General features: G+C 56.0%; 1 protein-coding gene and 1 long non-coding RNA gene across 14 annotated transcripts in view; one reads left to right on the forward strand and one right to left on the reverse strand.

The window, feature by feature from the left end:
• Window positions 1–30: 30 nt before the first annotated feature.
• Window positions 31–27,973, reverse strand: SLC19A1 (solute carrier family 19 member 1). 13 transcript variants are annotated; one of them, XM_070796073.1, is made up of 9 exons: window positions 27,924–27,962; window positions 24,520–24,637; window positions 23,900–24,013; window positions 22,354–22,543; window positions 17,631–18,399; window positions 17,370–17,562; window positions 16,190–16,370; window positions 14,558–14,699; window positions 31–2,214 (listed from the first exon to the last, which is right to left on the reverse strand). In XM_070796073.1, exons 1-9 carry the CDS (start codon window positions 27,946–27,948, stop codon window positions 1,994–1,996), a joined length of 1,953 nt encoding a protein of 650 aa, XP_070652174.1. In that variant the 5' UTR covers window positions 27,949–27,962; the 3' UTR covers window positions 31–1,993. The 13 variants fall into 13 exon arrangements, with proteins under 13 accessions (XP_070652174.1, XP_070652225.1, XP_070652210.1 ...); XM_070796124.1 differs by lacking the exon at window positions 27,924–27,962 and adding an exon at window positions 27,026–27,160 and having other exon boundaries at window positions 24,444–24,637; XM_070796109.1 differs by lacking the exon at window positions 27,924–27,962 and adding an exon at window positions 27,026–27,134 and having other exon boundaries at window positions 22,354–22,571; window positions 24,578–24,637.
• The window catches only part of LOC109561254 (uncharacterized), a 42,957-nt gene continuing 42,115 nt past the window's right edge, over window positions 27,154–27,995 (forward strand). The window contains exon 1 of the long non-coding RNA XR_011568472.1: window positions 27,154–27,979. This is a non-coding gene — a long non-coding RNA (uncharacterized lncRNA). The remainder of the gene's footprint in view (window positions 27,980–27,995) is intronic.

Here is a 27,995-nt window from a genome sequence, read left to right on the forward strand (position 1 = left end):
ACAGCTGTAAATACAATGTACACACCATGGTAATAGAAAATGGAAACTCTATTTTGGAAAATGGCAAACTCTATTTTGCTTTCTGAAGCTTTCTGCATTAAAAATATATAATTTCAATCCACGGTTGAATCCTCAGATGTGCGTGGATATAGAGAGCTGCCATGGGTGTGCACTGGTGTGCATGCATACACATGCGTGCAGGTATGTACGGGTATGCATAGGTACATGGACATCAGAAGTACACGGATGTGAGCAAATACACGCAGGTGTACACAGATATGAGATATAGATACATGCATGTAACTGTTGTTGGTGGAGGCCACAGGTGCCACACACCCATCTTCTCTCAGGTCTCCCTGGGGGCGGCCAGCAGCCTCACAAGCCCCTCAGAGCCGTGCGGGTAGTCTGTGCCCTGGGCTCCTGACCCAGCCGTGTCCCACAGCTGCTGCAGGCATCTGACCTCTGAGGGGCGTGCACACTGCCCTGAATAGGAGCTCAGGACTGGGGGTGGCAGAGGCCGAGCAGGGGGCCAGCGCCTGTGGGAGGCTGCAGGGGGAGCAGGAGGACCAGGCCACTGGGCCAGCCACACCGGGGGGCGCTCCTGGGGTCCAGGAGCAGGTCGTGGGGACCTAGAGCAGAGCCCTGCCGCCTGGGTCAGTAGCAGAGGCGAGCCCTCTTCCCTGAAGCCCCGCTGGTTCCCCGAGGATGGCAGAACCGGTGCTCGCTGCTGCCTCTTCCCGGCAGGGTCCAGGGAAAGCTATGGCGTCTCCCGCGGACCCACTAGGGGACCACCTGCCCTGAATGACCTGTTGGCTGTGACTTACCAGAAGTCCAGCCTCTTCCTCAACCCTCAGGGTGCCCTGAGATGGCCCGCTCACCCAAGTCAACCTCGGGGACCCCAGGGGCAGCCAGTTCTGGAAGCCCTGTCCCCAGCAGGCATCCTGCTCTGAAGTTGGAGCACTGGCCTTTTCTGTGGACCTTGGATAAAGGCCAGAGGCCACAGGAGGAGCTGGGATCAGCTCAGGTCAGGGTCGGGTCCTTGCCTGTGGCTAGGGGCAGGGCTGGGCCCCTCCATTGGCCTGGTGGACACATGGAGTCAGGTGCCCCCTCACGTGGGTTGCATGTCCATATCACGTGTCTGGGCATCACATCTCAGAGGATGTATGGCTGGCTCTCAAGCACCAGGGCAGTGCTCAGGGTGGCACAGGCAAGTCCCCGTGGGGCGGGTGCGTGAGCAGCTCCCAGGAGGGGGACAGCATCAACCCAGCTCTGAGCAAAGGAAGGAGAGGGTCTGGGGTGAAGTCTGGAACTGAGGCCCTTCCACTGGACAGAACCACCCCTCCAGTGCCCTGCTTCTCCCCCAGAAATAAGCTGGACAAGGATTTGCACTTATGTCCATTTTTTAAAAAAGGTACAGAGCATCATTGAAAACAAAATCACCAGGACAACTGCAAATGTCCCAGTTTAGCCACGGCCCAGAAACATGGCCCCTACAGCCCAGAATATCCCGTGGGGGCTGGGTCCCCTAGACTGGCATCTGGGACCACTTTGCTGACTCCCTGGGACAAGTGGGACCTGCCTCCCAAGGAGGAGAAAGCAGGGAGGCTGGGTGGGCACCTGGACCCCACCAGTGGCCCAGAGTAGGCAGGGACAGCAAAGCAGCCCCCAGTGGCCAGGGTGCCCTGCAGGCTGGGGGTCACAGCCAGGGCATGAGGCAGGGCTGAGGGGTGCCATGCTCTGGGTGCCATAAAGCAAGTCAAGGACCCCTCGTGGAGGCCACTGGCCCACGGACCGTGGGTCCCAAGGACAGACCACCAGGGCCTCAGTCACAGCTGCCACAGGGTGACGATGTGGACATGATGCTGGAGACCTGGCTGCTGACACAGAGAACTCAGGGAGCTCTGAGGTTCAGGTCTGGCTTGCTGCCTGCAGTGTCAGGAATTTGACTGCCCACCAGGCGGGACAGCCAGTCAGCTGAGGTCAGGCCTTGGCCTCAGACTGTGGGCTCAGCTCCCCCACAGCAAACACACCATCCTCCAGGGCTGGGAGCTGGGCTCCGTCCTGCGTGGCCTTCTCTTGCATGGGACTCATCAGCTCTTGGGCCGCCGGCAGGGGCTGGTGGCGGCTCTGTTGGAAGTGGCGCAGGCCCACCAGCACGGCAGCAAGGAAGTAGGCGGCGAAGAGCACCAGGAAGTACACGAAGTAGACAAGGAACTGGAACAGAGAGGTGCAGGTGAGGTCAGGGGAGCAGTGGGGGAGGGGGAGGGGCACCCGTGGAACAGAGAGGTGCAGGTGAGGTCAGGGGAGCAGTGGGGGAGGGGGAGGGGCACCCATGGAACAGAGAGGTGCAGGTGAGGTCAGGGGAGCAGTGGGGGAGGGGGAGGGGCACCCAGGGAACAGGGACAGGGAACAGAGGGGGCAGGTGAGGTCAGGGGAGCACCTGGGGGAGGGGGAGGGGCACCCAGGGAACAGAGAGGTGCAGGTGAGGTCAGGGGAGCAGTGGGGGAGGGGGAGGGGCACCCATGGAACAGAGAGGTGCAGGTGAGGTCAGGGGAGCAGTGGGGGAGGGGGAGGGGCACCCATGGAACAGAGAGGTGCAGGTGAGGTCAGGGGAGCAGTGGGGGAGGGGGAGGGGCACGCAGGGAACAGGGACAGGGAACAGAGGGGGCAGGTGAGGTCAGGGGAGCACCTGGGGGAGGGGCACCCAGGGAACAGAGAGGTGCAGGTGAGGTCAGGGGAGCAGTGGGGGAGGGGGAGGGGCACCCAGGGAACAGAGAGGTGCAGGTGAGGTCAGGGGAGCAGTGGGGGAGGGGGAGGGGCACCCAGGGAACAGAGAGGTGCAGGTGAGGTCAGGGGAGCAGTGGGGGAGGGGGAGGGGCACGCAGGGAACAGAGGTGCAGGTGAGGTCAGGGGAGCAGTGGGGGAGGGGGAGGGGCACGCAGGGAACAGGGACAGGGAACAGAGGGGGCAGGTGAGGTCAGGGGAGCACCTGGGGGAGGGGGAGGGGCACCCAGGGAACAGAGGGGGCAGGTGAAGTCGGGGAGCACCTAGGGGAGGAGGAGGGGCACCCGGGGAACAGGGACAGGGAACAGAGGGGGCAGGTGAGGTCGGGGGAGCACCTGGGGGAGGGGGCACCCAGGGAACAGGGACAGGGAACAGAGAGGCGCAGGTGAGGTCAGGGAAGCACTGAGGGAGGGGGAGGGGCACCCAGGGAACAGGGACAGGGGATAGAGGGGGCAGGTGAGGTCAGGGGAGCACCTGGAGGAGGGGGCACCCAGGGAACAGGGACAGGGAACAGAGGGGGCAAGTGAGGTCGGGGGAGCACCTGGAGGAGGGGGCACCCAGGGAACAGGGACAGGGAACAGAGGGGGCAGGTGAGGTTAGGGGAGCACCTGGGGGAGGGGGAGGGGCATGCAGGGAACAGGGACAGGGAACAGAGGGGGCAGGTGAGGTCGGGGGAGCACCTAGGGGAGGGGGAGGGGCACACAGGCACCACAGACAGGGGAACAGAGAGGCACAGGGAGGTCACAGGAATGCCTGGGGAGAGGGGGCGGGGCACCCAGGCCTCCACAGGCCAGCCAAGCAGGGGCACACCAGGAGTTCTGAGCCTCTGCATCCTGCCTGAGGCATTCTGATCACTGGGTGTGACAGCAAATGTGAGCTTGGCTCTGGGGCCAAGTCTTCATACCTCTGTGGGTGGAGCCTGATGGAGGGGAACAGACCATCCGGTTGCCCAGCGCAGCCCCCACAGCCCTGGGGCCTGGGCAGCCCCGAACCCGGTGACCTGTGAAGCTGCCCAGCAGTGATGCACAGGGACCTGGGCCCAGCACAGGGGACCCTCCCACCTGAATCTCAGATCACCAGGGGCAGGGGTCCAGGGTGTCTCCCTCATCTGTGGGCCAGCTGCCCGGAGCTCCACTCCCCCAGGGGGGCTCCCTAAGACCCCCTTCGGCACCAGCACACTCAGCCCTCCTAGGAAAGCTCATTTTCAGAAACAAAACCAGGAAGTGAACCATCAGAGACTTCACTCCCAGGAACCTGGGGCTGGCATGTCCTGCCGGTTTCTCTCTGAGTGTGAGTGAAGCCCTGGACACTGCACAGAGAGCACTCAGAAGGTGACTGAAAGCTGGACGTGCAGACCAGCTCGACCTTGGAGCAACACGGCAATGTGTTCCCTGGGTTTTTTCTTCTTTCTGCTGCCTGTATTCTTAAAGGAACCAAAAGAAGCCAGCAAACCAGAAATCCCAAAACACATGGGGAAAAAACCAACACTAACAAAAGCTGCTCCAAACGAAGGATCAGGAGAGGGACCACCGGCCCAGCAGGACGGGACACTGAAGAATGGGAACCACTCTACTCCACCCCACCCTCATGACCCAGGCTGTGACGCCCCCCGTCTGGTCAGGGCCCGGTGGGGAGCTGGAATGTTCCCCCCCACAGAGACCACACAGAAAGCCTGGGCTGTCGCTCTTAGCAGGCGGTGCCCCCCACTCACTGAAGAGTCAGGACTTTCAACCCACCCAGCAGTGGCAAGAATGCTCTGCCCCCACCAGGATCACTGGAGGCCACAGGGTAACGAGGCACCCAGGCCCTCCCAACCACGTGGCCACGTGGGGAGCTGGCACTCCCATCCTTGCCCCCACCCACCCCTCAGTGTGAGGAGGGCTGAGTGGGGAGTCTGGACACCCACCCCACCTGGCTGTAAAAAGGTACAAGCTCCTAGTCTTCTGCAAGGGTGGTGTCAGGAAAAGCCAACTAAAACAAAGGATTAAATAGGATCCAGAGGGACTTCCCTGGTGGTCCAGTAGTTAAGAATCCACCATGCCATGCAGGGGACGCAGGTTCAATTCCAGGTCAGGGCACTAAGATCCCACATGCCTCAGAGTAACTAAGTCCAAGTACTGCAACTAAGACCCAAAGCAGCCAAATAAATAAGTATTTAAAAAAAAATAAGATCTAGACTCTCATAACATAATGGCCAAAATGTACAGGTTTCACTTAAAAAAGTCACTCAGCAAACTTAGAAAAAGTTCTCTAAATGAATGAAATGCAACCAACAGACACGGATACCAAGATGACAAGAGATGATAAAGCTTTGCAGAAAAGAAATGGAAGAGATAAAGAAGAAAAGTTACAGTAAAAGAAGAAAGTAACCAATATAAAAACTTAACACATGGTCTTGATAACAGAATGGAGGGAACAGGGAAAAGAATCCATGCACTGGGAGAGGCAACAATAGAAATGAGCCAATTGAAACAACACAACAGACAGGGAAACGAGCAGAGCCGCATTCTCTAGGGGACAAAACACCATTATGGGAGTAAAACAAGAAGAAAGAAAAAGGATGGAACTGAAAAAGCACTGGAGGGAATAATGGCCGTGAAAATGTCTCAACTCTGGCAAGGGAGGTAAACCTACAGATTTAAGAAGCTGCGTGTGTATCACGTCCAGTTGCTCAGTCATGCCCAACTCTTTGCGACCCCACAGACTGCAGCCCACAAGGCTCCTCTGTCCATGGAATTTTCCAGGCAAGAATACTTGAGTTGCCATTTCCCCCTGCAGGGCATCTTGCCAACCCAGGGACTGCACTTGCATCTCCCATCTCCTGCACTGGCATGCAGATGCTCTACCACCGAGCCACCCTGGAAGCCCCTTACGAGTGTGAGGGAACCCCAAACAAAACACCCACCCCAAATCAGACCAACACAGATCATAATCAAAGTTTTGAAAGCTAAAGACAAAGAAAAAGGGAAAATCTTGAAAGCAGCCAGAAAAAAATGACATTGTAGGGGAAAAATAATTAGAACGACAGTGGATTTTTCACCAGAAACCAAGAAGGTCACAAGGAAATGATATTTTTTCACACGCTGAACAAAAAAACTGTTAACCCAGAAACCTATTCCACTGAAAACATCCTTCAGAAATGAAAAGTAAATCAAGATACTCTCAGGTCAAGAAAAACTGAGAACAATTTGTCACCAGCAGACCTGCCCTGAAAGAATGCCTGAAGAAGGTTCTCTAAACAGAAGGTAAATGATCAGAAACCTGTGACATCAAGAAGGAGAAACAACAGTGATCAAAATTATGGATAAATAGACTTTTCTTCTCTCCAGTTTCCTAAATGTTTGATAGCTGAAGTAAAACTTATAACCCCATCTTAGGCAGCTCTAATGATATATAGGGGAAATAAATAAGGCACTTGTACTATAGACAGTGGAGAGAAAAGTGACTTAAAGGAGGTGAGATTTCAATACTTACTACAACTGGCCATTTAATACACAAAGCAACTATCAAAAAAGTTATCACAAGAGATACACTCAAATTATACAACAGATAACCCAAAATGAAGTTCTGAAGAATCTGTAAATAACATATGACAAGGCAGGGGAAAAGGAAACAGAAACAAAAGGCAGCGAATAAAAGGAAAATAAAAATGAAACGACAGATGGAAGTTCTAAGACAGCACAATTACACTAAATATAAATGGTCTAAATAAATCAATCAAAGAAAGAGACTGGCAGAGTGAGTTAAAAAAACATGACACCCATATGCTATCTACAAGAAACTCAAGTATAACAATATAGTAAGGTTAAAAATAAGTAAAAATATTAAATAAGTTATTATTTTAAAATATTAAAATATTTAAACTAAAATATTTAAAAATATTTAAAAAATAAGTTAAAAATAAGTAAAAATATAGTAAGGTTAAAAAGGTCAGTTTTCATTCCAATCCCAAAGAAAGGCAATGCCAAAGAATGCTCAAACTACTGCACAATTGCACTCATCTCACACGCTAGTAAAGTAATGCTCAAAATTCTCCAAGCCAGGCTTTAGCAATACGTGAACCGTGAACTTCCTGATGTTCAAGCTGGTTTTAGAAAAGGCAGAGGAACCAGAGATCAAATTGCCAACATCTGCTGGATCATGGAAAAAGCAAGAGAGTTCCAGAAAAACATCTATTTCTGCTTTATTGACTATGCCAAGGCCTTTGACTGTGTGGATCACAATAAACTGTGGAAAATTCTGAAAGAGATGGGAATACCAGACCACCTGATCTGCCTCTTGAGAAATTTGTATGCAGGTCAGGAAGCAACAGTTAGAACTGGACATGGAACAACAGACTGGTTCCAAATAGGAAAAGGAGTACATCAAGGCTGTATATTGTCACCCTGTTTATTTAACTTATATGCAGAGTACATCATGAGAAATGCTGGACTGGAAGAAACACAAACTGGAATCAAGATTGCCGGGAGAAATATCAATAACCTCAGATATGCAGATGACACCACCCTTATGGCAGAAAGTGAAGAGGAACTCAAAAGCCTCTTAATGAAAGTGAAAGTGGAGAGTGAAAAAGTTGGCTTAAAGCTCAACATTCAGAAAACGAAGATCATGGCATCCAGTCCCATCACTTCATGGCAAATAGATGGCGAAACAGTGGAAACAGTGTCAGACTTTATTTTTCTGGGCTCCAAAATCACTGCAGATGGTGACTGCACCCATGAAATTAAAAGACACTTACTCCTTGGAAGGAAAGTTATGACCAACCTAGATAGCATATTCAAAAGCAGAGACATTACTTTGCCAACAAAGGTTCGTCTAGTCAAGGCTATGGTTTTTCCTGTGGTCATGTATGGATGTGAGAGTTGGACTGTGAAGAAGGCTGAGCGCCGAAGAATTGATGCTTTTGAACTGTGGTGTTGGAGAAGACTCTTGAGAGTCCCTTGGACTGCAAGGAGATCCAACCAGTCCATTCTGAAGGAGATCAGCCCTGGGATTTCTTTGGAAGGACTGATGCTAAAGCTAAAACTCCAGTACTTTGGCCACCTCATGCGAAGAGTTGACTCATTGGAAAAGACTCTGATGCTGGGAGGGAGTGGGGGCAAGAGGAGACGGGGACAACAGAGGATGAGATGGCTGGATGGCATCACTGACTCAATGGACGTGAGTCTGAGTGAACTCTGGGAGTTGGTGATGGACAGGGAGGCCTGGTGTGCTGCGATTCATGGGGTCGCAAAGAGTTGGACACGACTGAGCAACTGATCTGATCTGATCTGAAGGTTAAAAATAAAAAGACAGAGGCTTCCCTGGTGGCTCAGTGGTAAAAAAAAAAAAAAAAAAAAAAAATCCACCTGCCAGTGGGGGAGACATAGGTTCAATCCCTGATCTGGGATGATCCCATATGCCACAGAGCAACTAAACCTGTGTGCCGTAACAGATGAGCCTGTGCTCTGGAGCCTAGGAATTGCGACTACGGAGCCCATGTGATGCAACTACTGAAGCCCACGTGCTCTAGAGCCTGTGCTCAGCAACAAGAGAAGCCACTGCAATGAGAAGTCCATGTACCGCAACTAGAGAAAGCTTGCACAGCAATGAAGACCCAGCACAGCCAATAAATAAATTAAAGTTGGGGGGAAAAAAGCTAAAGGAAAGCAGAATGGCTATGTGAATATCATGTAAAGTAGACTTCGGAGAAAAGAAAATGACCACAGGCAGAGAAGGACATTATATAATGTTAAAAGACTCAGTCTACCAAGACACACCGTGCCTGTGTATACAAAAATAGCTGTAAAAATGTGAAGCAAAAACATGATAGAATTGAAAGAAAAAATAGACAAATTCACAATTATAAATGAAAACTTCAACATTCCTTTCTCAACAACAGGCCAGACAGAAAATCCATAAGGATACAGAAAAAAAAACAATACCACCATCAGAAATAGGATGTAATTGGTATTTATAGAATACTCCACCCCCAAACAGCAGAATTCGCATTCTTTTCAAGTGTCCATGCAGCATATAACAAGATAAGACCACGTCCTGGGCCATAAAACAAACCTTGACATAATGCAGATTGTGTTCTCTGATTACAAAAGAATAGAATCAAAAATATAAAGCAATAACAGAAAGATAGGAAAACAATCAAAACACTTGGAAACTAAACAAAACATTTTGAGATAATCATAGGTCAAAGAGAAAGTATGAAAAGAGACAAAAATACATAGAAATGAAAGAAAATGAAGATACAACATATCAAAATCTGTAGGATGTAGCTAAAGCAGGCTCAGAGGGAAATGTATATCAATAAATGCAAATATTAGAAAAGAAGTCTCAAATCATTAATCTAAGCTTCCATCTCAAGAACCTAGAAAAAGATGAGCAAAATAAATCCAAAGGAAGTAAAACAAAGGAAACAGTTAAAACAAAAGTTCTAGCCAGCGCAATAAGACAAGAAAGTAAATTAAAAACATATAAGAAAAGACCTCCCAGAACAAATAAGTGACCTCAACAAGATCACACAAGATTAACACACACAAGTCAATGTGTTTCTTATACAGGCAGACCTCAGAGATATTGCTCAGTTCCAGACCACCCCAATAAATATTGCAATAAAGCAACTCACACAAATTTTTTGGTTTCCCAGTACACATAAAAATTATGTTTACACTATACTATAGTCTATTAAGTGTTTAATAGCATTATGTCTAAAAAGAAAATGTACATACCTTAATAAAAATATTTTATTGCTAAAAAATGCTAACTGCCATCTAACAATGCAGGGTTGCCACAAATCTTCAACCTGTAAAAATGTCAGTATCTTCAAAGCATGGTATAGTGAAGTACAATAAAATGAGGTCTGCATGACTTCCCTGGTGGCTCAGACAGTAAAAGCGACTGTCTACAATGTGGGAGACCTGAGTTCAATCCCTGGGTCGGGAAAATCCCCTGGTGAAGGAAATGGCAACCCACTCCAGTACTCTTGCCTGGAAAAACCCATGGACAGATGAAGGAGCCTAGCAGGCTACAGTCCATGGGGTCTCCAAGAGTCGGACACAACTGAGTGACTTCACCTTCTTTTTTTTCTTTCTTGAACTAGCAATGAACACGACACTGTTATAGACTGAACTGTCTCCCTTCAAAATTCATTGTTGAAGCCCTAACCCCCAGTATGACTGTATGTGGAGGTAAGACCTTTCAGGAGTGATTAAGGTTAAATGAGGTTATGAGGGTAGAACTCTGATCCAGTATGACTGCTGTCCTTACAAGAGACAGAGGTACCAGGAGTGCACACAGAAGAAAGACCAAGTGAGGAGAGGGGCCTTGGGAGGAACCAAGCCTGCAAACACTTTGATCTCACACTTCCAGCCTCCAGATTGTTAGAGAATAGATTGCTGTTGCACAAACTGCCCAGTCTGTGATATTTTGTTATGGCAGTCCTTGCAGATTAATGCAGACACCAAAACTAAAAATATCACATAACAATTGCTCACAAAACACTGAAACACCTAGGAATAAACCTAAGAAAACATGCACAGCACCACAGTGCTTGCATGCATGTCAAAAACTACAAAATGCTGAAAGAAATCAAAGAAGATCCAAGTAAACGGAGAGACATACCATGTTCACAGGTTGAAGACTCAAGAGACTAAAAGATATCTATTCTCCCAACACTGATAAACAAGCTTAATGCAATTCCTAGCAAAATCACAACAAAAGTTTTTGTAGATACAGACAAGATTACTCGAAAATGTAGAGAGAAAGGCAAAGAAACTCTAATAGCTAAAACAATTCTGAAAAAATTTTCAAAGTTGGAGGAATCAGGGTGCCCACTTTTAAAACTTACCACATAGCTACACAAGCAGGACAGTGTGGTGGTGGAGGAAGGGTGGGCACCCAGCCCAACAGAACAGAGAACCCAGAAGCAAGTTCACACAAGTGGTGAAAAAGCAATTCAGTCTTTCAACAAACGGTGCTGGAGCAACTAGACATCCACAGACAAAAGGAATGGAACAACATTAATGTCACACCTTACACAAAAGTTAACTCAAAACAGGTCACAGACTTAGGTATCGAACTACAAAACTTTAATAAGAAGCTGGGGCAAATCTTTGGGACCCAGAACCAGGCAGAGCTACTATGTGCTCTGTGCTAAGTCACTACAGTCCTGTCTGACTCTGTGACCCTATTGAAGAAGGAATTCATAGGGCCTGGACTCCATCTTAGGCCTGTTCATGCTGATCATGCTTGGCCACCTTCCCAATGGACTCTGAACTCTGTGGTTAGTGCCTATGAAAACAACACCAGAAGGATAAGACCCCCTCCAGACAGGGGAGCCTTGAAGATCGTATCTAGGTTACTCATCACCTAAGAGAAGACATACACTAATCACCCCTTCCTCCAGACAGGCCATAAATTTTTGTGTATCTATCAGAGTGTAACCTTGGGTTTATTGATTATTGGCTAATTGTTTGACTGAGCACATGAGCATGTGAATGATGGGGTTATTGGGATTGTATTTCCCTTGGTTTATGTAAGTCTCAAGGAATTTGGGGTGGTGGGTTCAGACACGTACACATGGGGTATAAAAGATTTTCACAAATGCTGGTCGGGGTCCTTGGCTAAGAGGAGACTCTGCCTTGGGCCCGCCGGTGTAATAAACTGCACTCCACTATCTGCATTGTCCTTCTGAGTGAGTTTGTTTCCCGGAAAGCGTGGCTACAACACCATGGACCCTCAGTCCATGGGGTTCTCCAGGCAAGAATACTGGAGTGGATTGCCATTTGCTTCTCCAGGGGATCTTTCCGACCCAGGATTCGAACCCACATCTCTTATGTCTCCCGCATTGGCAGGTGGGTTCTTTACCACTAGTGCCACCTGGGAAGCCCAGAATTATTTTATGTAACACCAAAACTAAATCCACAAAAGGACAAAGGAATGAATCAGACCTCATCAAAATTAAAAACTTTTACTCTGCAAATAGACCTATTAAGAAGACAAGATGGTCTGCTATGGACTGGGAGATGCCTGCAAAGCACATGTCCGACAAAGGACTGGTATCTAGAATAACAGACATGCTCAAACTCAAGATTAAAAAGACAAAGGCCCCGACCAGGAAATGGGCAGAAAGACACTCTTCACCCAGGAGCATGCAGCTGCACGGAAGAAGAGAAGCGTCACGGCCATCAGGGGACGAGTGTGTGCATGCTCAGTGGTGTCGGACTGTTGGCGACCCCATGGTCTGTAGCCGCCCTCCTCAGTCCAAGGAATTTTCCAGGCAAGAATACTGGAGTAGGTAGCCATTCCCTTCTCCAGTGGATCTTCCTGATCCAGGGATCGAAGCCAGGTCTCCTGCATTACAGGCAGATTCTTTACTGTCTGAGCCATCAGGGAAGCCCATCATAGCCATCAGGGAAATGCAAATTAAAAACCACAGGGATCAGCTCTCCACACCATTCAGAATGGCTAAACAAATGGTGGCCCTATCAAAGGCTGGTGAGAATGTGGAGAAACCGGCCTCCTCAGGCATGGCTGGTGAGAATTAAAAAATGGTGCAGAACAGTCTGGCAGCCACCCCAGGACTCAATGACTGCACTTCAGGGCATTTATCCAGAAAAACGGAAATCCAGGGTCAGTCACACAGAAAGCTATACACCAATGTTTAGAGCAGCCCCCAACTGGACCAAGCTGGGGCTCCTGGCAGTAAGCAGGTAAGAGCCTGGGTCCAGTCACCAGGGAACCCACACAGCACAGGACCCAACGGGAGTAGCTATGTGTCTCTAGGAGCTGGAATAAGTGGTTAAAAGTCAATCCTGACTCATAGGGTTCCACCTAAAGGCACTCTCAAGATGACAACACTACAGAAATGGGGGCAAAACCAGGGCTGCTGGGGTTAGGGAGGAGGCGGAGTGGGGCCCGGCGTGGCTGCAGGGGATGGGCAGGCACGCTCCCATCTCAACTGTGGGGTCCACATCCCCCTAGTGCCTGCACCCCAGAACTGTAGGATGTGGCCAGTGGGGAGGCTGGGTATGAGTCTCTGCATTACCTGTTACCCCGTGAGTGTGTGGTGACCCAGAAATACCGTTTAACTCAAAAGCCAGCCCCCCAGGCCAGCTCCCCACATGCTCTGGGCTGGTTCTCACCACCAGCTCCGTTCCCCACCCCCACTCTCACTACCCATGACGTAGGGATGGGCCCCTAGTGCACTGCATGCGGAAGCAGTGAGAGGAGCAGGGATGACTCTCCTGCCGGATGAATTTCCTGCTGGAAATTACCAGGATCCGTAATTTCTAATTACAAGCAAGCCTGTAGAGCTCCCTTTTAACCAGGAAATTAAAGCAGCTGAACAAAAATCGATATGATGTCAGCTTGACCTGGCAAGGCCATAAAGTGCCACGTGGTGGGGCTGGGCTGAAGTCCAGCCCTGCCCCAGCCTGGAGCCCCTGAGAAGCCCCACCGCCCAGAGCCGGGATGACCGGCGCTCCAGGGAGGGGGAACACCCCTGGGTGTGGAGGCCCCTCCCAGGCCAGGTGGACAGTTACCAGCAAGGCCCACAGTCAAGCCAGGAAGCAATGGTGCTCCCTGCAGAGGCTGCCGCTCCAGAGGGGAGGCCTCACCAGCGGGTCCCAGTGAAGGAGGGCCCAACCCACCACCTCCGGACAGAGGTCTGGTGCCTCTGGACTGCCCCTCCCGCCCAGCCGTAGGCAGTCACACACGCCCCATGGGCCTGAGTCCAACTCAGCCACCCTGCTCAGCCACAGTCCCCAGTGTTCAGCCTGGGGGACCCTCGTGGGGAGGCAGGGCCGAGACCTGCCTGCTCGGGTGGACACAAACAGCCACAGGCCCTGATGTCCTTTCCGAACCCCAGCCAAAAATCCCTCTTCTGAACATGAGGGTCTCTTGTGCTTGGAACTTTCTCCCTGGTCAGCTCTGGCAAGGGAGTCACCAGGGCAAGGCTGACCCGGCACCCTTGGACAGAGGGCTGGACTTCATGGAGCCGCCACACCCCAGGGAGGCCCAGTTCCCAGCAGGTGGAGGCTGCACCAAGGAGCCCAGTGACAACCCTCCACAGGCCCATTCTCTGGCTAGTTCCAGCTCACTCAGAGGTCCTGCCCTGGCTGAGGCACCGGGAGTCCAGCCTGAGTGTGTCCCAGGTCTCACGTTCTTCTCAGGAGACAGAGGACTGGATAGAGGGAGGGGTCGGGAAAGGGGTTGACAGGCACCAAGGTCAATAAACCCTGGAGCTCCGCTCTCATCTGCCCCCACAGAGAGCTGTCCCAGGAGCAGGACCCATTGCAGGAAGGCCTGTCGGAGGGCACAGGAAATGCTCAGGACCATGCCTCCAGCCTTCCCGGGACCTCAGCCAGTGTAGGGGATACCCAGGGTCCCGAGAGCTCCTGCAGAAGTGACCGGTACCCAGGCTGGCCTCGGAGACCCCAGAGGTCTCACTGGACTTGACTGCACATGCCCGCTGCACTGCCCAATGTGGGCAGCATTCGCAGCCCCAACCTGAGCCCTGCAAGAGAGCTGCACAGGTTGGCACCAGGCAGCCAGATTGTGGCCCTCGGCCTCCCTGCCCTCTGAGCCTTCCCTCCCTGTTCCCACTCAGTCCAGAGAGTCTGGCTAGACATGCCCCTGCCTGCAGCGTGTCTATGGTCTGGGTCCCGGGAGGGGTGGCACTGCTGGCCGGGCGGGCACCAGGAGGCCTGGCCAGGACTTCTCCTCCAACCCACCCTGAGGCTTCCCTCCGCCAGGAAGTGAGCCCGAAAGCGGAGCTTACCTGAGAGTGGACCGGGAGGCCCAGGCCCCGCTTGTCGGAGACGATGAGGGTGATGACGGTCTTGAGAACAGTGGCGAGGAACGTGTTGATGCCGAAGACCAGGGCACGGAGCTCTTGAGAAAGAGAAGCCGCGATCTGAAAACTTCACAGGGAAGCGGGCCGAGGTCAGATGGCCGGGGTGAGACGCGCCCAGAGATGCAGAAGACGCAGCTAGGTGGCAGTGCCCTCAGGCAGCCAGAACAGCCGCAGGTCCACCGAGGCTGCAGGGCTTGCAGGGAGACCATGAGGCCCACGCAGCGCCTGGGCTGCCCACCGCCCTGGGCCTGTGCTCTGAGCTGTACATCCTCCCTTCATGACCCATAAAAGGAGTGCAGAGCCAGGCGCAGAAGGAAGCCCTAGGAGACAAAGCCTCCTGGAAACCCTGGGACAAAATAAGTTGTCATCATTACAGGGCTCTCAGAAAACCGTCCCCCTGAAAGCAGGGTGTTAACACAACCACAGGCACAGACGGGCACGAGGAAAATTCCGGATTTAAAGTGCTTTGCTGTTAAATGAGTCAGTAAATTAGAAAAAGACCCATAAAACAAATAAAGAAGCAAGAGGAATTAATATGCTCAGTGCTTCCAGCGCTCTGCACAGAAATTACCATTTGAACACACTTTCAATTAAAAGCCCCAAAGTGCCTTAAAAGAAACTAGACAGGAAACGTTCTCAAGTTCCGAAGAATGAGTGAACAAAAATAGCCAAGAAGCCTTACATAGAATGACAAAGGCTGGGGAGCTTCTGCTGGGGGTGCGGGAGGGTTGGGACGACAAGACGTACATGAAGTGCCAGGGTGGGCAGGCGCACAGTAACTCAAGCGATAGATTAACTCCTGGCAAACAGGAGCCCAGCCAGGTCCCACGGGTACAGGCAGAACAAGACGCCACCTGTGCAACTGGGGGAGATGCTGCTGCCAGAGCTCCACGAGTGGGATTAAAGCCAACGGTAACATGGTTACACACTCTGTGAAAGGCCCCACCACCACACCCACACATGGGCTGCAGACGACCGGGGAATAGGAGATCCCAGCGGGAAACTCATGGGTGTGAACTGGCCAGGACAGCAGGAGGGGCCGCTGGCCCACGAGCCACCCTCCGCCCGCCATGCAGGCTGTGCGCCTGCCTAGCTGTGTCCGCAGCATCTCTTAAACCCTTTCCTTTCGTGAACTCTGACCTGGCTGGCCCACTTCCAGAACCACCTGAGGCCATTATCAGAACTTCAGAAGAAAAATGTAGGTGAGAGGGTGAGGCTTCTGAGCTACTCGTCTCAGGGAGATACTGGAGACGGTGGCCTTGTCACCAGGAAGACCAAAAACAATGCCCTCTGGACACAGAGCCTCAGACTTATGAGGTGGGGGAGCGATGACCCCGGCAGCCTGACACCCACATGTCAGCCATGGGGCCTGAGGGGGGGCCTGTCTCATATTTGACCCTTTCTGCATCGTATTTGATCTTTCTGCTACAAACACCCATGGCTTTTACAATTGACATACGAGACACGAGGTGTCCTGAGAGAAGTGAGGGGAAGACACCATGGGCCCTGGCGCCCTCTCCACAATGCTGGCGGCGGCAGGAGAGGTGGGGCGCTTACGGGCTGAGAGCAGGTCAGGATGGGAGGATGCAGCGTCCCGCTCGTGTGGGAGGCCAGGCCCGGGGCCACGTCCATAAGGCAGTTGGGGAAGGCAGCCATGGCCACAGGGGCAGGAGGGCGGCGGAGCATAAACCGTGCCAGCAGGGCCAGGGTGTGGTCTTGGCGCCTGGGCAGCACTGGCCTAGGAAAGGAAAGGACCAAGTCTGATCCAGGCTTCCTCCCACAGACCAGGGCAAGCACGGGTCTGACGCGCAGGGGGACTATGAGGCGGTGCAGGGGAGCCAGGCCACCATGCCGTGGGCAGGGGGGCGGGCGGCAGAGGGGCAGGAGTCTGAGGACACCATCCAAGTTCAACCCAAGGTGGGGGCACATGTTCTCACATGGGTGTGACCAGAGTGGACGGTCCACGTCAGGACGAGGTGTCCCTGGGGAGACGGGGCGCAGAGGGGAACTGGAGGCAAACTGCTGGGGACAATGACAGGCCACCTGCTGGGTATGGATGTTGAGTATGTGTTGTGTGTCACATGCGTGGTGTGAAAACGTGTGTCTGGGGTGAACACACGGTGGGAGAGGTCTGGTTCAGAGGGTGCACTGAGGGGTCAGGAGCCAGACCCAGCAGGACGTGGCCGGGGAAGGTTCTGGAAGCCACAGTGGGTCGGCAGGAAGCTCTTGGGACATCCCCGGGCAGTTGCAGGAGCGTCGCCAGGGGTGTGAGGAACCACGGGCATCAGGGAAGGTCTCCTTTGGGCAGAAGGCCAGCTGGGTCACCCAGTTGCTGCTGTGAGCCGCTCTGCCCAGAAGCGGGAGAGGGCGGGAGTGGCCTCAGAGTCACCCATGACAGGACCTCAGGGCCGGGAGGCAGGACTTCAGAGGTCCAGTCTGTGTGGACACCAGAGGCTCATGGGGGGCGCAGAGGGGACACCCACACAGGCCAGACTCCTCGCCCAGCCTTAGGGTCCTGGCAGCTTGGACAGGGCATGCTGTGGGCAAGGCGGCTCCTGGCTAAAGGCACTTGGGGCTCACGCTCCAACATGAGCAGTACATACCCTGCTGCTCCCCATGGAACCTTCTGGAAGGAGGCCTTCTGCTACATACCGTCCATGGCCCTCCAGCCACCCACCACTCCTCCCCCTGCCACTTCCAGTTTCTCAGGCCACCTGCCAGCCCCAGCCCGACTCACGTGGCGATGGGCACCAGGAACTGGTAGGAGCCGCGGAAGAGCACGAAGGCCGCGTAGCACAACCAAATGTCGTCAGTCTTGTACATGAGGAACACCAGCCCCGCCTGCAGCACCGTCACCACCGCGATGACCAGCCTGGCCCACAGCGCCCAGCGGATCTTCACGAAGCCCGCGGCGAAGGAGGTGAGGGCACCTGGGGAGACAAGTCGCGTCACGGCCATCCGGGTGGTCAGGGTCGCCGCCCCAGGGGGCGGGGCGTACCTAGCAGCGTGGAGGCAGCGTCCGCCGCGCCGTTGTAGACCCTGGTGGTGTCCGTGGTGGGGTGAACCACGTTCCACAGGATGTGCACGTAGTAGACGATCAGGTAGTAGCCGGCGGAGTTGAAGACCCACCAGAGAGACCAGAGGCGCAGCTGCGGCAGCCGCACCGCGCGGCCCAGCTCTCCCGGCACGCGCACGAACGTCGAGTCCCGCCAGGCGGCCGGCAGCCAGCCCGGCTTCGCGCCCGCGGCCTTCGCCTGGCCCGGGTTCATCTGGTCCAGCTCAGAGGGCGCGGCCCCGGCAGGTCCGGGGACTCCGCGGTTGAAGAAGAGGCTGCGCTTGGGGCGCTTCAGGAAGAGCGCCAGCACCAGGCTGAAGGTGAGGAAGGCCAGCGAGATGTAGTTGAGCGTGGAGAAGGCGACCCTGCCTACGGTGACCAGCAGCTGGCCCAGCACCGAGCTGGTGAAGACGCCCAGCAGCACTGAGGCCCGCGAGTAGCTGGCCATGCGCTGGTAGCGGGCAGGGGGCACCAGCGAGAAGATGTAGGAGGAGTAGGCAATGCGGGCAGCCATGGTGATGCTGAAGAAGAACTCCATGAACTGCATGTGCAGCACGGTCGAGCCAAACAGCAGCAGGAGCCACACAGACACGTAGCTCAGGCCTTGCAGCAGCAGCACCGGCTTGTAGCAGAGGTAGTCGGTCAGCAAGAAGATGGGCACCAGCACAGCCAGGTATGAGTAGGACAGCACCGGCGTGATCTCGTTGGTGACCTGTGGGACGGCACATGCATGACCCCCAGCCCCAGAGCACGGTCCTTGCTGTCACGTCTGCTGGGCTGGGCCTAGCACCTGCAAGCCCCACATGGACCCCATGCACCCCCAAGTCACCCCGTCTTCTGTGCCCCTTTATCACAGTGCCCCATCAGGACTACGTGACGAGTACTGTCCTTCAAACAGGTGCAGCACTTAGGGCTGTCCAGGGCATCCGAGGAAACAGAGAGACGCACAACCAGACCCCCAAACGTGTTCCACTCTGATCCCATCCCCAAGGGCGTGCTCCTCAGGAAGCAGTTTGGTATTGACACCTGCAGAGCGCTGGTAAGTGTGCTGAAAATAATCAGTAACTACATGCTAAGCCACGGTGATCCAGTCTTGTCTCTAATGAAATAACATGATAGGATTTCACCTTAAATCTAACAATATAGAAAACAGAGCTGTGACTAATCTACACTCTTGCCAGCAGCTGAGGAAGGCCTTCAGCGGGCTGGTCTCACTCGGTCCCAGGGCACAGGGGACGCTACAGCCACCCTTGCACCAGCCATGCAGGAGAGCAAAGCTGGGCCCTCACCCCCACCTGTCAGGCAGGACTAGGAGCTGCCTCCATGGGAGCCAGGACTCCCAGCTTCACCAAGGGAGCTGTCCATGGCCTTGGCCATTCAGCTCTCCACTCAGACAGGGCCGACCCAGCAGGACACTCCCTCCTGGGCACGCAGGGCAAGGCCACAGCCACAGACCCCCTTGGGATGCGAGCCAGATGTCTTCCCATTGCCCAGGAAGGGGCACCCTGGGCCTGCCCCCTAGGAAGAGGTCCCAGCTTTTGAGAGACCCAAGTCTTTGGCCCCGCCGCCCTTTCCTGGGGGATGCACACAGGAGGGAGCCTGTGCTCAGAGCCTTTCCCGAGGCCCAGCTGGATGTTTAGCAGGTGGTCTCCTACAGGAATCCAAATGACCCCACCTGACCCTCCCAGGGGCCTCATATGACCCCAAATGACCCTCCCAGGAGTTCCATCTGACCGCAACTGACCCTCCCAGGGCCTAGCCATGGCTCAGACCAGCCAGGGGCAACAACAGGTGAGCCTCTGGCCTTGTTGGGCTCTCAGAGGCTTTGGCCTCCCTTGGTTCCCACCCAGCTCAGGGCGCTAACCCTGACTGCGCCTGACCACCTGCTAACACCAAGGCCCACTTCACAGATGCACCAAGGGCCCAGAGCTGAGCCCAGGTCAGCATGCGGGGCCCAGCTGAGCCCACCGCTTCCTGGAGGCTCACCCATGGTTTTCTGCAGCCATCATGTCTGTCCACCCAGAACTTACAGCCTAACTGGCTAGGCCTCGGCACTGCTTCTCAGTCTATGCTCGGGACCCCAAGCTGGCCACACACTCACTGCCTCCAGGGCTCCCCATCCGCTGGAAGCCACCCAATACTGAGCACTAGAACTTTGGGACAGTCCAAGACAGTCTTGGTGCAAATCTGTTCTCAGGGGTGCTGAAAAACCAGTGCTGGTCCCAGAGCCATGGGGACTGGCTACAGGGTCAGAGCCTTGTTTATGGAAAATTCCGGGAACATCAAACAACCCCTATTAGTGGTCGAGCCCTCTTGGCAGGCAGCTTGCACAGCTGCGGGGCCTTGGGGTCAGAACTGCAGGAGGCCAGCCGTTCTTCCTTGTCCCCTCGCTGCTGCCCAGGCCCTGGATCCGCGTTCTCCAGCTGGGCAGGCACGCAGGCCAGGGGGCAGACCCATGTTGTATTTGGGAACTGCGGGGAGCACGGCACCCATGGAGTCCCTGTGGCAGGTGGCATGAGGGCCGCCTCATCCTGGCCCACCCAGTGTTGCTGGGCCATGTTCCCAGCACCTCGGTGTGGACAGGCTTAGATCCAGACTGACAGGCAGGACAAGGAAGCCATGCCCACACCAGGATCCGGGCAGCCAACAGGAGGCTTAGCCGGGGCGCCATGGCAGGCAGGACAAGGACAGGATGCCATGGGCTCTGAGGACCATGGGACAAGGGGTGCAGGGCAGGGCCAGGCCATAGGTGACCAGAATTCCAAGAGGAGTGGCGTCAACAGCCTACACCTGGCTGCACCCAGAGGGGTGCAGGAAGCAAGGGCAGGACAGGGGCTGTCACACCAGTGACAGGCAGGGTCAGCCACGGGCCAGCAAGGACTACTGTGTAAAACGTCCTGGGCCGGGGTCATCGTGGAGGTAGGGGGGGTGCTGCAGGACCCAACCCAGGCAGCTCAGGAGCAGAGGAGTCACAGGCTCCAAGGTGCAAAACAAACCTCATACCCGCCAGGAAGTGCTTCATGAACCAAAGGGCAGCCAGGGCGGGGGCGGGGGGTACCAGATGTGTGTGCAGGCAACACTCAGCACAAACCGGGAAGAATGGGGCTGAGTTCACAGTGAAACTGCGGCCCAGAGGACGTGGCAAGTGGGGAGGAAGCTGGTGGACAGGAGACACCGGGCCTCCCAGTGCCAGAAGCCCACCAGGCACAGGAAGGCAGACGCCCGCAGAGGGAAGCTGGCAAGGCCAGGCTTGGGGACAGCCAGGAACATGAGACGCCGCAGCAGAAATCAAGGAAATCCAAGCCCGGCAGCAAGCCCTTTGTCTATCAGATGGGCACAAACTCAACACCACTTTGTGGGTGCTGATGAAATGGAGTCAGGGCCCGGTCTTGCGCTGTAGAGGGTGGAAGCGACTGCAGCAGCGTTTCCCCTGGGGGATGGGATGAGCTGGAGACCTCAGAGACCCTTGGAGCAAGGCGGGGGAGGGGGTTCTTGGTGGTTTGAGTCCCTGGGTAGTATCAGCCTGTATCTATGTGGGAGAAGTGACTGTGGCCACAGACCCACCGGGCTGTCCCCAAACAGGCCTCTGCCGATCTCGGGTCACATCCAAGGCCTGGTGGGCAGCTTAATTTCTGGAACCTACTACTTAAGCGCTAACTTGTGACCTGAGAGGGCAGGCAAGTGGGAGTTTACTATAGCGATTTTCCTTGTAGTTATTTTAATGGAGCGTCCCACGGGGCTCACTCCTAAGTCATCTTGGCAGTGGACGACAGGCCCTTGCAGAACAGAGTGGCGTCCAGGGAACCAGCCAGTCAGTGAATGGGGGACATGCCATACCCAGTGCTGGAAGGAGGCAAGGCCCCCCACCCCAGACTCACCTGGGAAGTCACCCCTCTGGCCGTGGGGTTGGAGCCCTCACACACACATGGCTTTGAGCCCAGGCATGACGCCAGGGCACACGGATGTGTCTGTTTCCCAAGAGGGCTACTTTGAGGGGGCATGCTCGTATGCATGGCGATTCCATATGGCTTAATTCTGGGGTCACTGAGGGGTGGGGGCCAAGCCCTGGACCAGGGAGAGGCAGGAGCTCCCTGAAGAAATCAAGCGGGAAATCCCCGTGGGACCCAGTGGGGTCCAGCACCAGTGGCAGGGGGTGTGGAGGCCAAGGTCACCCTGCAGGGGACAGACGGGGTTAGGGTGAGGCTCTGGGGTGGCAGGTGGTCCTAAGGAAAGACGAGGAGGGGTGGTGAACAGACCCTGACCATGTGCTCCATCGACCAACGGACTCTGAGTCCTCTTGATTTATTTTATGGAGACGGAAACCAGCAGGGACATTGCCTGCTGCTGCTTTTACTCTGACGCAAGACTCCCATGGGGTATAAGCTTATTAGTCGGGTTCCAATGAGATCCTTTGTCCTTGTTGCTAAGCAAAAGGCAAATTCCTTCTGTAATCCCTCTCCGCCAACAGGCCTCTACTGGAAGCAAGGGCTCCACAGATGGGTGGGCAGGCAGATGAGGCCCCTGGGCTCTGCCCCAGAGGCCCACGGCGGGCACAACCCCTCCACCAGACCTGCCACCACCCCACAGGGACTGGTGGCTGCCAGCGCCTGCAGCCATGCAGCCCCCGTGCTCTGGCCCGTCCCACCTGCATGCGCGCCCAACGTGCCTGAGTCTGCGTGAAGTTCTTGTCGGGGCCCAGGAGGTAAGGCGTGATGAAGCTCTCCCCAGGCCGCATCTGGGCCATGAAGCCGTAGAAGCAGAGGAAGAACACCAGGCACCACCAGGACTGCTGCTCATGGCCGGGCTGGGGCTCTGCTGGCATCTGCTTCTCCACCTCTGGGACAGAGAGCGCCATGCTGCCAGGAAATGGACGGGACATCGCACCTGAAGGGGAAGCTAGAGTCAGGGTGGCTCAGCAGACAACTGCAGCCGCCTCCCCCAAAAACTCTGCGGTGACGGGCTCCCCACCACACAAGTCATTCAACCAGAACTCACATCACACAGAGGAAGGGGCCCCCAGCCCCAGCCCTATGCCCTCAACCTGGAGCTTGTGACCATCCAGACGCCAGGCCCACCCAAGCTAGGGTGTCACCACCTCTGAGGGCTCCAGGGCCTTAGATCCATAGAGTGGCAGGAACCACGTGGGGCCCATAAATGCTAAATAACTGAAAGTAAATGCAATTTAAGATACAGGTCCCCAGGGACCCCAGGGTCCAGTCACGCGCTCATAGTGCCGCCTACTGTGGGCCAGTGGGCAGGCAGGACCCCTGTGCCCTGCCCCAGAGGTCCAAGGCAGACACGACCCCTCTGCCGGACCTCCCACCGCAAGGTCTGATGACTGCTCTTGTGGCTGGAGTCTCAGTGTCACATCACCAGGCATGTCCATGTGCCAGGCACAGCAGAGGAGCAGTCCTGAGACAGCCAAGAGGAAAGGGGTAGGAAGAGGCCCTGCTGGGCACACAGCCCCTCCGGGAGGCCAGGGACACATCCGGGGAACAGCACAGAGGTCCATGATGGGGGCAGCATAAGACCCCTCCCACCTCCCCGGGCAGGCCTGGGCCACGCTCAGCAAGGGAGCTATGGTCTGATGAGCAAGTTCTTCCTTCCTCTCTCGTTCATTTCTGTGAGGAAAACGGGGCAGGGGTGTCACAGCAGTAACCCCCTGGAGAAGCCGAGGTTGGTGGGTTTATTTGTGAGGCTACAAGGAAGGCAGCAGCGGCCCGGGGGGTTACTGGGTCCTAGGACCTGGTCCCAGCCTTCTCAAGAACTAAGTGAAACACCAGCCAAGAAGGGGGGCCAGAAACCCCTGGGAGATGTGGCTTCCCGGAGAGCACACAGGCCAAGTGGCTCCAGCAGAAAGACTCTGTTTAAGGCGGGCACACACGGCCCCCACTCCAGCCCCAGGACTCCCCTCAAGCCCACTCATGACTCCTGGGCCACTGCTGCCTGAGTGCCAGGAAAACGGAGACCCTCAGTCAGCTGAGCACCCAGCATGGGGTAAACAGCCAAGAACTTACAAAACACAGGGCCCCCAGGAGTGGGTTCCCACACTCTCTGTCCCTAGGGTCCCCAGGAGCAGGGTCCTACAGGCCACCATGCTCCCAGCCCCCACAGGCTCAAGAGTTCAGGAGTCCCCACGCTCCCTGTCCCCAGGGGCTCAGGGGTCCCTGTTCTGAAAGGTGTTGTCTCCAGAGTTGACAGAGATTCCCTACCTGGTGCCCCCGAATTCTGATTCCCAGGGCAGAAATCTCAGACTCCAGAGCACACCAGCTTCTTCATTTCTACTTCCTGGACTCCCACAGCTTCTGAAGCCTGAGGCGGTGCTTCTGAGAGTCCCAGGAGAGTGAGAGGCTGTCAGTAGGTCTGAGGCAGGAAGGACTCTGCTCCCTGACACGCCCCCCCTACCCCTTCCTCCCCCGCACTCCCAAACAACAGGAGCTGATGACAGCTCCACCCCCAGTATCTGAGGCCAGCACCACAACCCCCAGCGCTCAGACACCCCGGCGCCCAGCCCTAAGGGTCCCAAGAGTTCTCAGGGTCACAACAGAGTGGTGGACCACTGCCCTCCCCAGCAGCACAGATCTGCAAGAGTCCACACCCTGTGATGGCCAGGGAGCTGGTGAGGGGGTGGGGGGCAGGTCTGCAGACCCTCGGGGTTTACATGGGGGCTCTGGGAGTGTCCCACCAGCTGCTCCCCTCCAGGCCACCCCATCCCTGCAATCTGGGGAAGCTGAGCTCGCTGCTGGAGTCCCTCACCTTCCTCCCCCAGCCAGTGAGAGAAGCCTGGGTTCCTCAGCCCGTGGACCACAGGATGAGGAGGGCCCAGGCTCACCTGCGCCTCGTTCCTCTGGGCTGCAGCCTACTGGTTGGTGGGTCTCCTTCCCATTTACCTGCCTCTGCACCAACTTCTGCTCCAGACGACACAGGCACAACCTCAGGCCTGCTCCTCCCTGGGGTGGCAGAAAGAAAGCAGCCTTCTCATCTGGACTAGGGTGCTGGGGAGGTCAGGGAGGTCCACTGACCACTCCAGAAGGAGGGACCCAGGCTGCCTCTGTGTTTTTCTGTGCCCTGGTGTCAGGGACCCACTCTCCAAGGACGAGCCAAGACGCCCACCCCAGACAAAGGCAGCCGCCTGTCCTAAGAAACATCTACGGCCTGGTGGACAGCCCAGTGACCCTGGAGCCCAGCCCCGCCCACCCCCCACACCCCCATCCCGCCCCACGCCAGGGGAGCAGAAGCAACAGTGAAGACCTGGAAAGCTCAGAAGGTCCCGGACCCTGTGGGGTTCCCTTCAGAAATGGTCACTTTCATTTCTGCTTTATGTTTTCTCCTGAGTGTCACTTAAAGATCTGCCCCTCCCACCCACACGAGGCCCTCCTCCAACTTTGGGGGGGGGTGGGGGTCACAGTCCTGGCCTGTCCTGCGCCAGCACCTCTTACACCCCATGTAAGAGGCCTTGCAGAGCTGTGGGAGGGGGCCTCGAGGCAGGCTGACCTGTCACTCATCACAGGCCTCACCGAAGACAGAGTGCTAGGCTCGAGGGGCTGGTGTCCTGGCCGCTGTGAGACCACCACCCGGGGCCATAAGCGATGGCACTGATTTGCACTGGAGTGGCCAGGAGGCCGGGCCCATTTTGGAACACGTGTCCCCCCATGCACCACCCCACGTACTTCCCAAAGATTCCAAAGCAGGCGGAGGGCAGCCAGCGCATGCGCCCACAGCTGGACTGCAGGGTCACAGGGAGGGCTTGTGCCCATCCAGGGAGCACAGGCGGCCACACCAGAGCATAGGACCCAGGGGTGCAGAAGAAAGAGTGGACGCATAGCTGGGCTCTCCCTGGGGGGCCGGGCACTGCCTGTGTTCCTGGCGGCCTTGGGGGCCTCAAGGATTACCCACCCTGTTCATTTATTCGACTCACATGAGGGCACTGCCATGGCTAAGATTAAAGTCCTCTTCCAAACACTCAGGCCCAGGAAGGAGAGCCGGAGGGACCCGTCATATACTGACGGCCACATAAACAGGGCACCCTGGGCAAGCGAGGTGCCCGAGCTCAGGGCAAGGAGGCAGGTGGGCCGCTGAAGGAAGCACTGCCCGGCACCTTGGCAAGCCGCAGGCAAGATGAGGACCTTCAGGAGAAGGTCCTGACCATCATCCTGGAAGGCCCCTTCTGACGACCCGTGCTCCCATCTGCGCCCTCCAGTTCTGTGCTCCCAGCACCTGGGAAGGCTGGAGACCCAAGACCAAGACAAACCAAACACCATGGCTCTCATCTGGCGCTTCAGGAGAGCCACCACTGTCTCAGGCTGCCATGTGCTCACTGAACAGAGAAAAGCCTTGTGCCCTCCAGATCACATGACAGTTTGTATTCCAAAGAGTAAAAAGGAAAACCATCTGGGCATCCCTACTGTGGACATCAAACCCACAAGTTGAAAACCCCCTGGACACGCTGGTCATCTCTGCCTAGCACAGATAGCTGTAACTTGGGGTCATTAAACCCATCAATGCCCCCTCTGAAAGTAAGCATCCTGGCAGCGCCAGTTCTTGCAGTCCAGCAAAGGCCGCTGGGTGGGCTGCCCAGCCGAACCCCGCGGGCCTGGACACCTGGCTCCCAAACCCGCAAGGGGAGGCAGTTCTGCTGATTCGGTATGGGCTAGTGGGGAAGGGGGCCCAACAGGGAGCTCCAAGGACTATGGCACCTGCACCTCTGGGTGGGCTGGAAGACAACTGCTTCCAGATTCCCGCTGGCCTTCTGAGACCTGCGGCCCGGACACCCGGGGGGCGAGGAATCCCATGAACACACGTGTGACGGTCACTCCCGAGGCTCTCTAGCACAGGTGGGGGGAAAGCGTGCCTTCCGGAGAGGTGCAGAGTGTCCCACGGCCCTGGACACTCTCCAGCACCCGGCTCCAACCGCGTCAGGAGCTGCTCCAAGGGGAAGATGTTCACACCTACAGACTCCAGACGCAGGAAACGACAAAGGCTTGGCTGGAGACCAGACATGCAGCCCGGCTCCCCCTCTTGCCCGGAGCCAGGCTCGGAGAATGCGCCGGGGTTGCCACGTGGGGCGAGGCGGCACGTGGGGCGAGGCGGCACGTGGGACTCACTGCCCCCGCACTCATCTCCGGCGCCCCCGCGCCCAACCCCATCCCGGGACCAGGAGCCCCCAGCTCGTGTCCCCGCGCCCACCCCAGCACCCGCAGCTCCTGCACCTGATGCTTTCCCCGAGCCCCAAAGCCCGGCCTGCGCGCACTCCGGCATTGGGAGCGTGTGACCCGCGCGCGCTCCCTGCAGCCCGGCCCGCACCTTCACAACCTTCCCGGACCACGCAGCCCCAGTACCTGCTCGCTCGCGGCCTCCGGGCTAGGGGCGGAGGACCACAGTGCCCACAATGCCCCGCGGCCGCTCGCTTCCGCTAGGCTGGGGGGAGGGACGCGCCTGGCCCTGCCCCGCCACGCGTTGCCGGGACACACTGCAAGGTCTCCGACACGCCCCGCCACAGTCTCACCCAAGGTCCGAACCCAGCGGGCTCAGAAGTCCCGCGCGCACGACCCGCGGCAATTCGGAACGCAACCCCTACTCAGCCCACCCAGTCGCCGCCCCCTGGTCACGCGCCCCTGGTCGCCCAGGGCTGGCTACTCCCCGTGCCTCCACCCCGCCCCCGGCGCCCACCCCGGACGTCCTCGCGCGCCGCGCAGCCCCCGGCGCCCACCCCAGAGCTCCTCGCGCGCAGTTCGCGCGTTCTTCGTGCCTACCCACCCAGCGCCGGACTCCCGTCACACTGGTCACAGCTCGCGGCTGTGCCGAAGGTCTCCGGACCGGGACTGGAAAGAGGCGTCCCCCCCTCCCCCGCTGCGCCCCACCAACTCCTGGCTGCAAGTGTCCCTTGGACGAGGGCCGCCCCCTGACTTGTGCACCGCCTGTCGCGCAGACACCCCAGCAAGAAGTTCTCGAGCTTTATCTTTTAGATTCATTTATCCTGAGACGTGCTGTATGGCATCACCTACTCGATGGACTTGAGTTTGAGTGAACTCCGGGAGTTGGTGATGGACAGGGAGGCCTGGCCTGCTGCGATTCATGGGGTCGCAAAGAGTCGGACACGACTGAGCGACTGAACTGAACTGAACTGATCCTGAGACATGCCTGCCCTCGCCAACCCACAAACTCGAGCCAGGGGCACTGGTCACTGAGCCAGGCAGGACAGCACTGTGGGGTTGGAAGGACCCCTGCCCCACTTACGGTCGTAGGTGCTTCTGGACTCCATCAGCTCCTTCTATCAATCATGCGGGACTCGGGCAAGTACAGACTCTG

This window comes from Bos indicus, chromosome 1 (genome assembly GCF_029378745.1).
Source record: "Bos indicus isolate NIAB-ARS_2022 breed Sahiwal x Tharparkar chromosome 1, NIAB-ARS_B.indTharparkar_mat_pri_1.0, whole genome shotgun sequence".
Classification (NCBI taxonomy): domain Eukaryota; kingdom Metazoa; phylum Chordata; class Mammalia; order Artiodactyla; family Bovidae; genus Bos; species Bos indicus.

Bases quoted from the DNA above. Each gene is read 5' to 3' on its own strand.
- SLC19A1 (XM_070796073.1), bottom strand. From the start codon at position 27,948: ATGGAGTCCAGAAGCACCTACGACC. The intron at 16,371-17,369 runs GTGAGTCGGGCT...TTCCTTTCCTAG, and splicing joins TTCCTGGTGCCCATCGCCAC to GCCAGTGCTGCCCAGGCGCC. The intron at 14,700-16,189 runs GTAAGCGCCCCA...TTCCCTGTGAAG, and splicing joins TCCTGACCTGCTCTCAGCCC to TTTTCAGATCGCGGCTTCTC.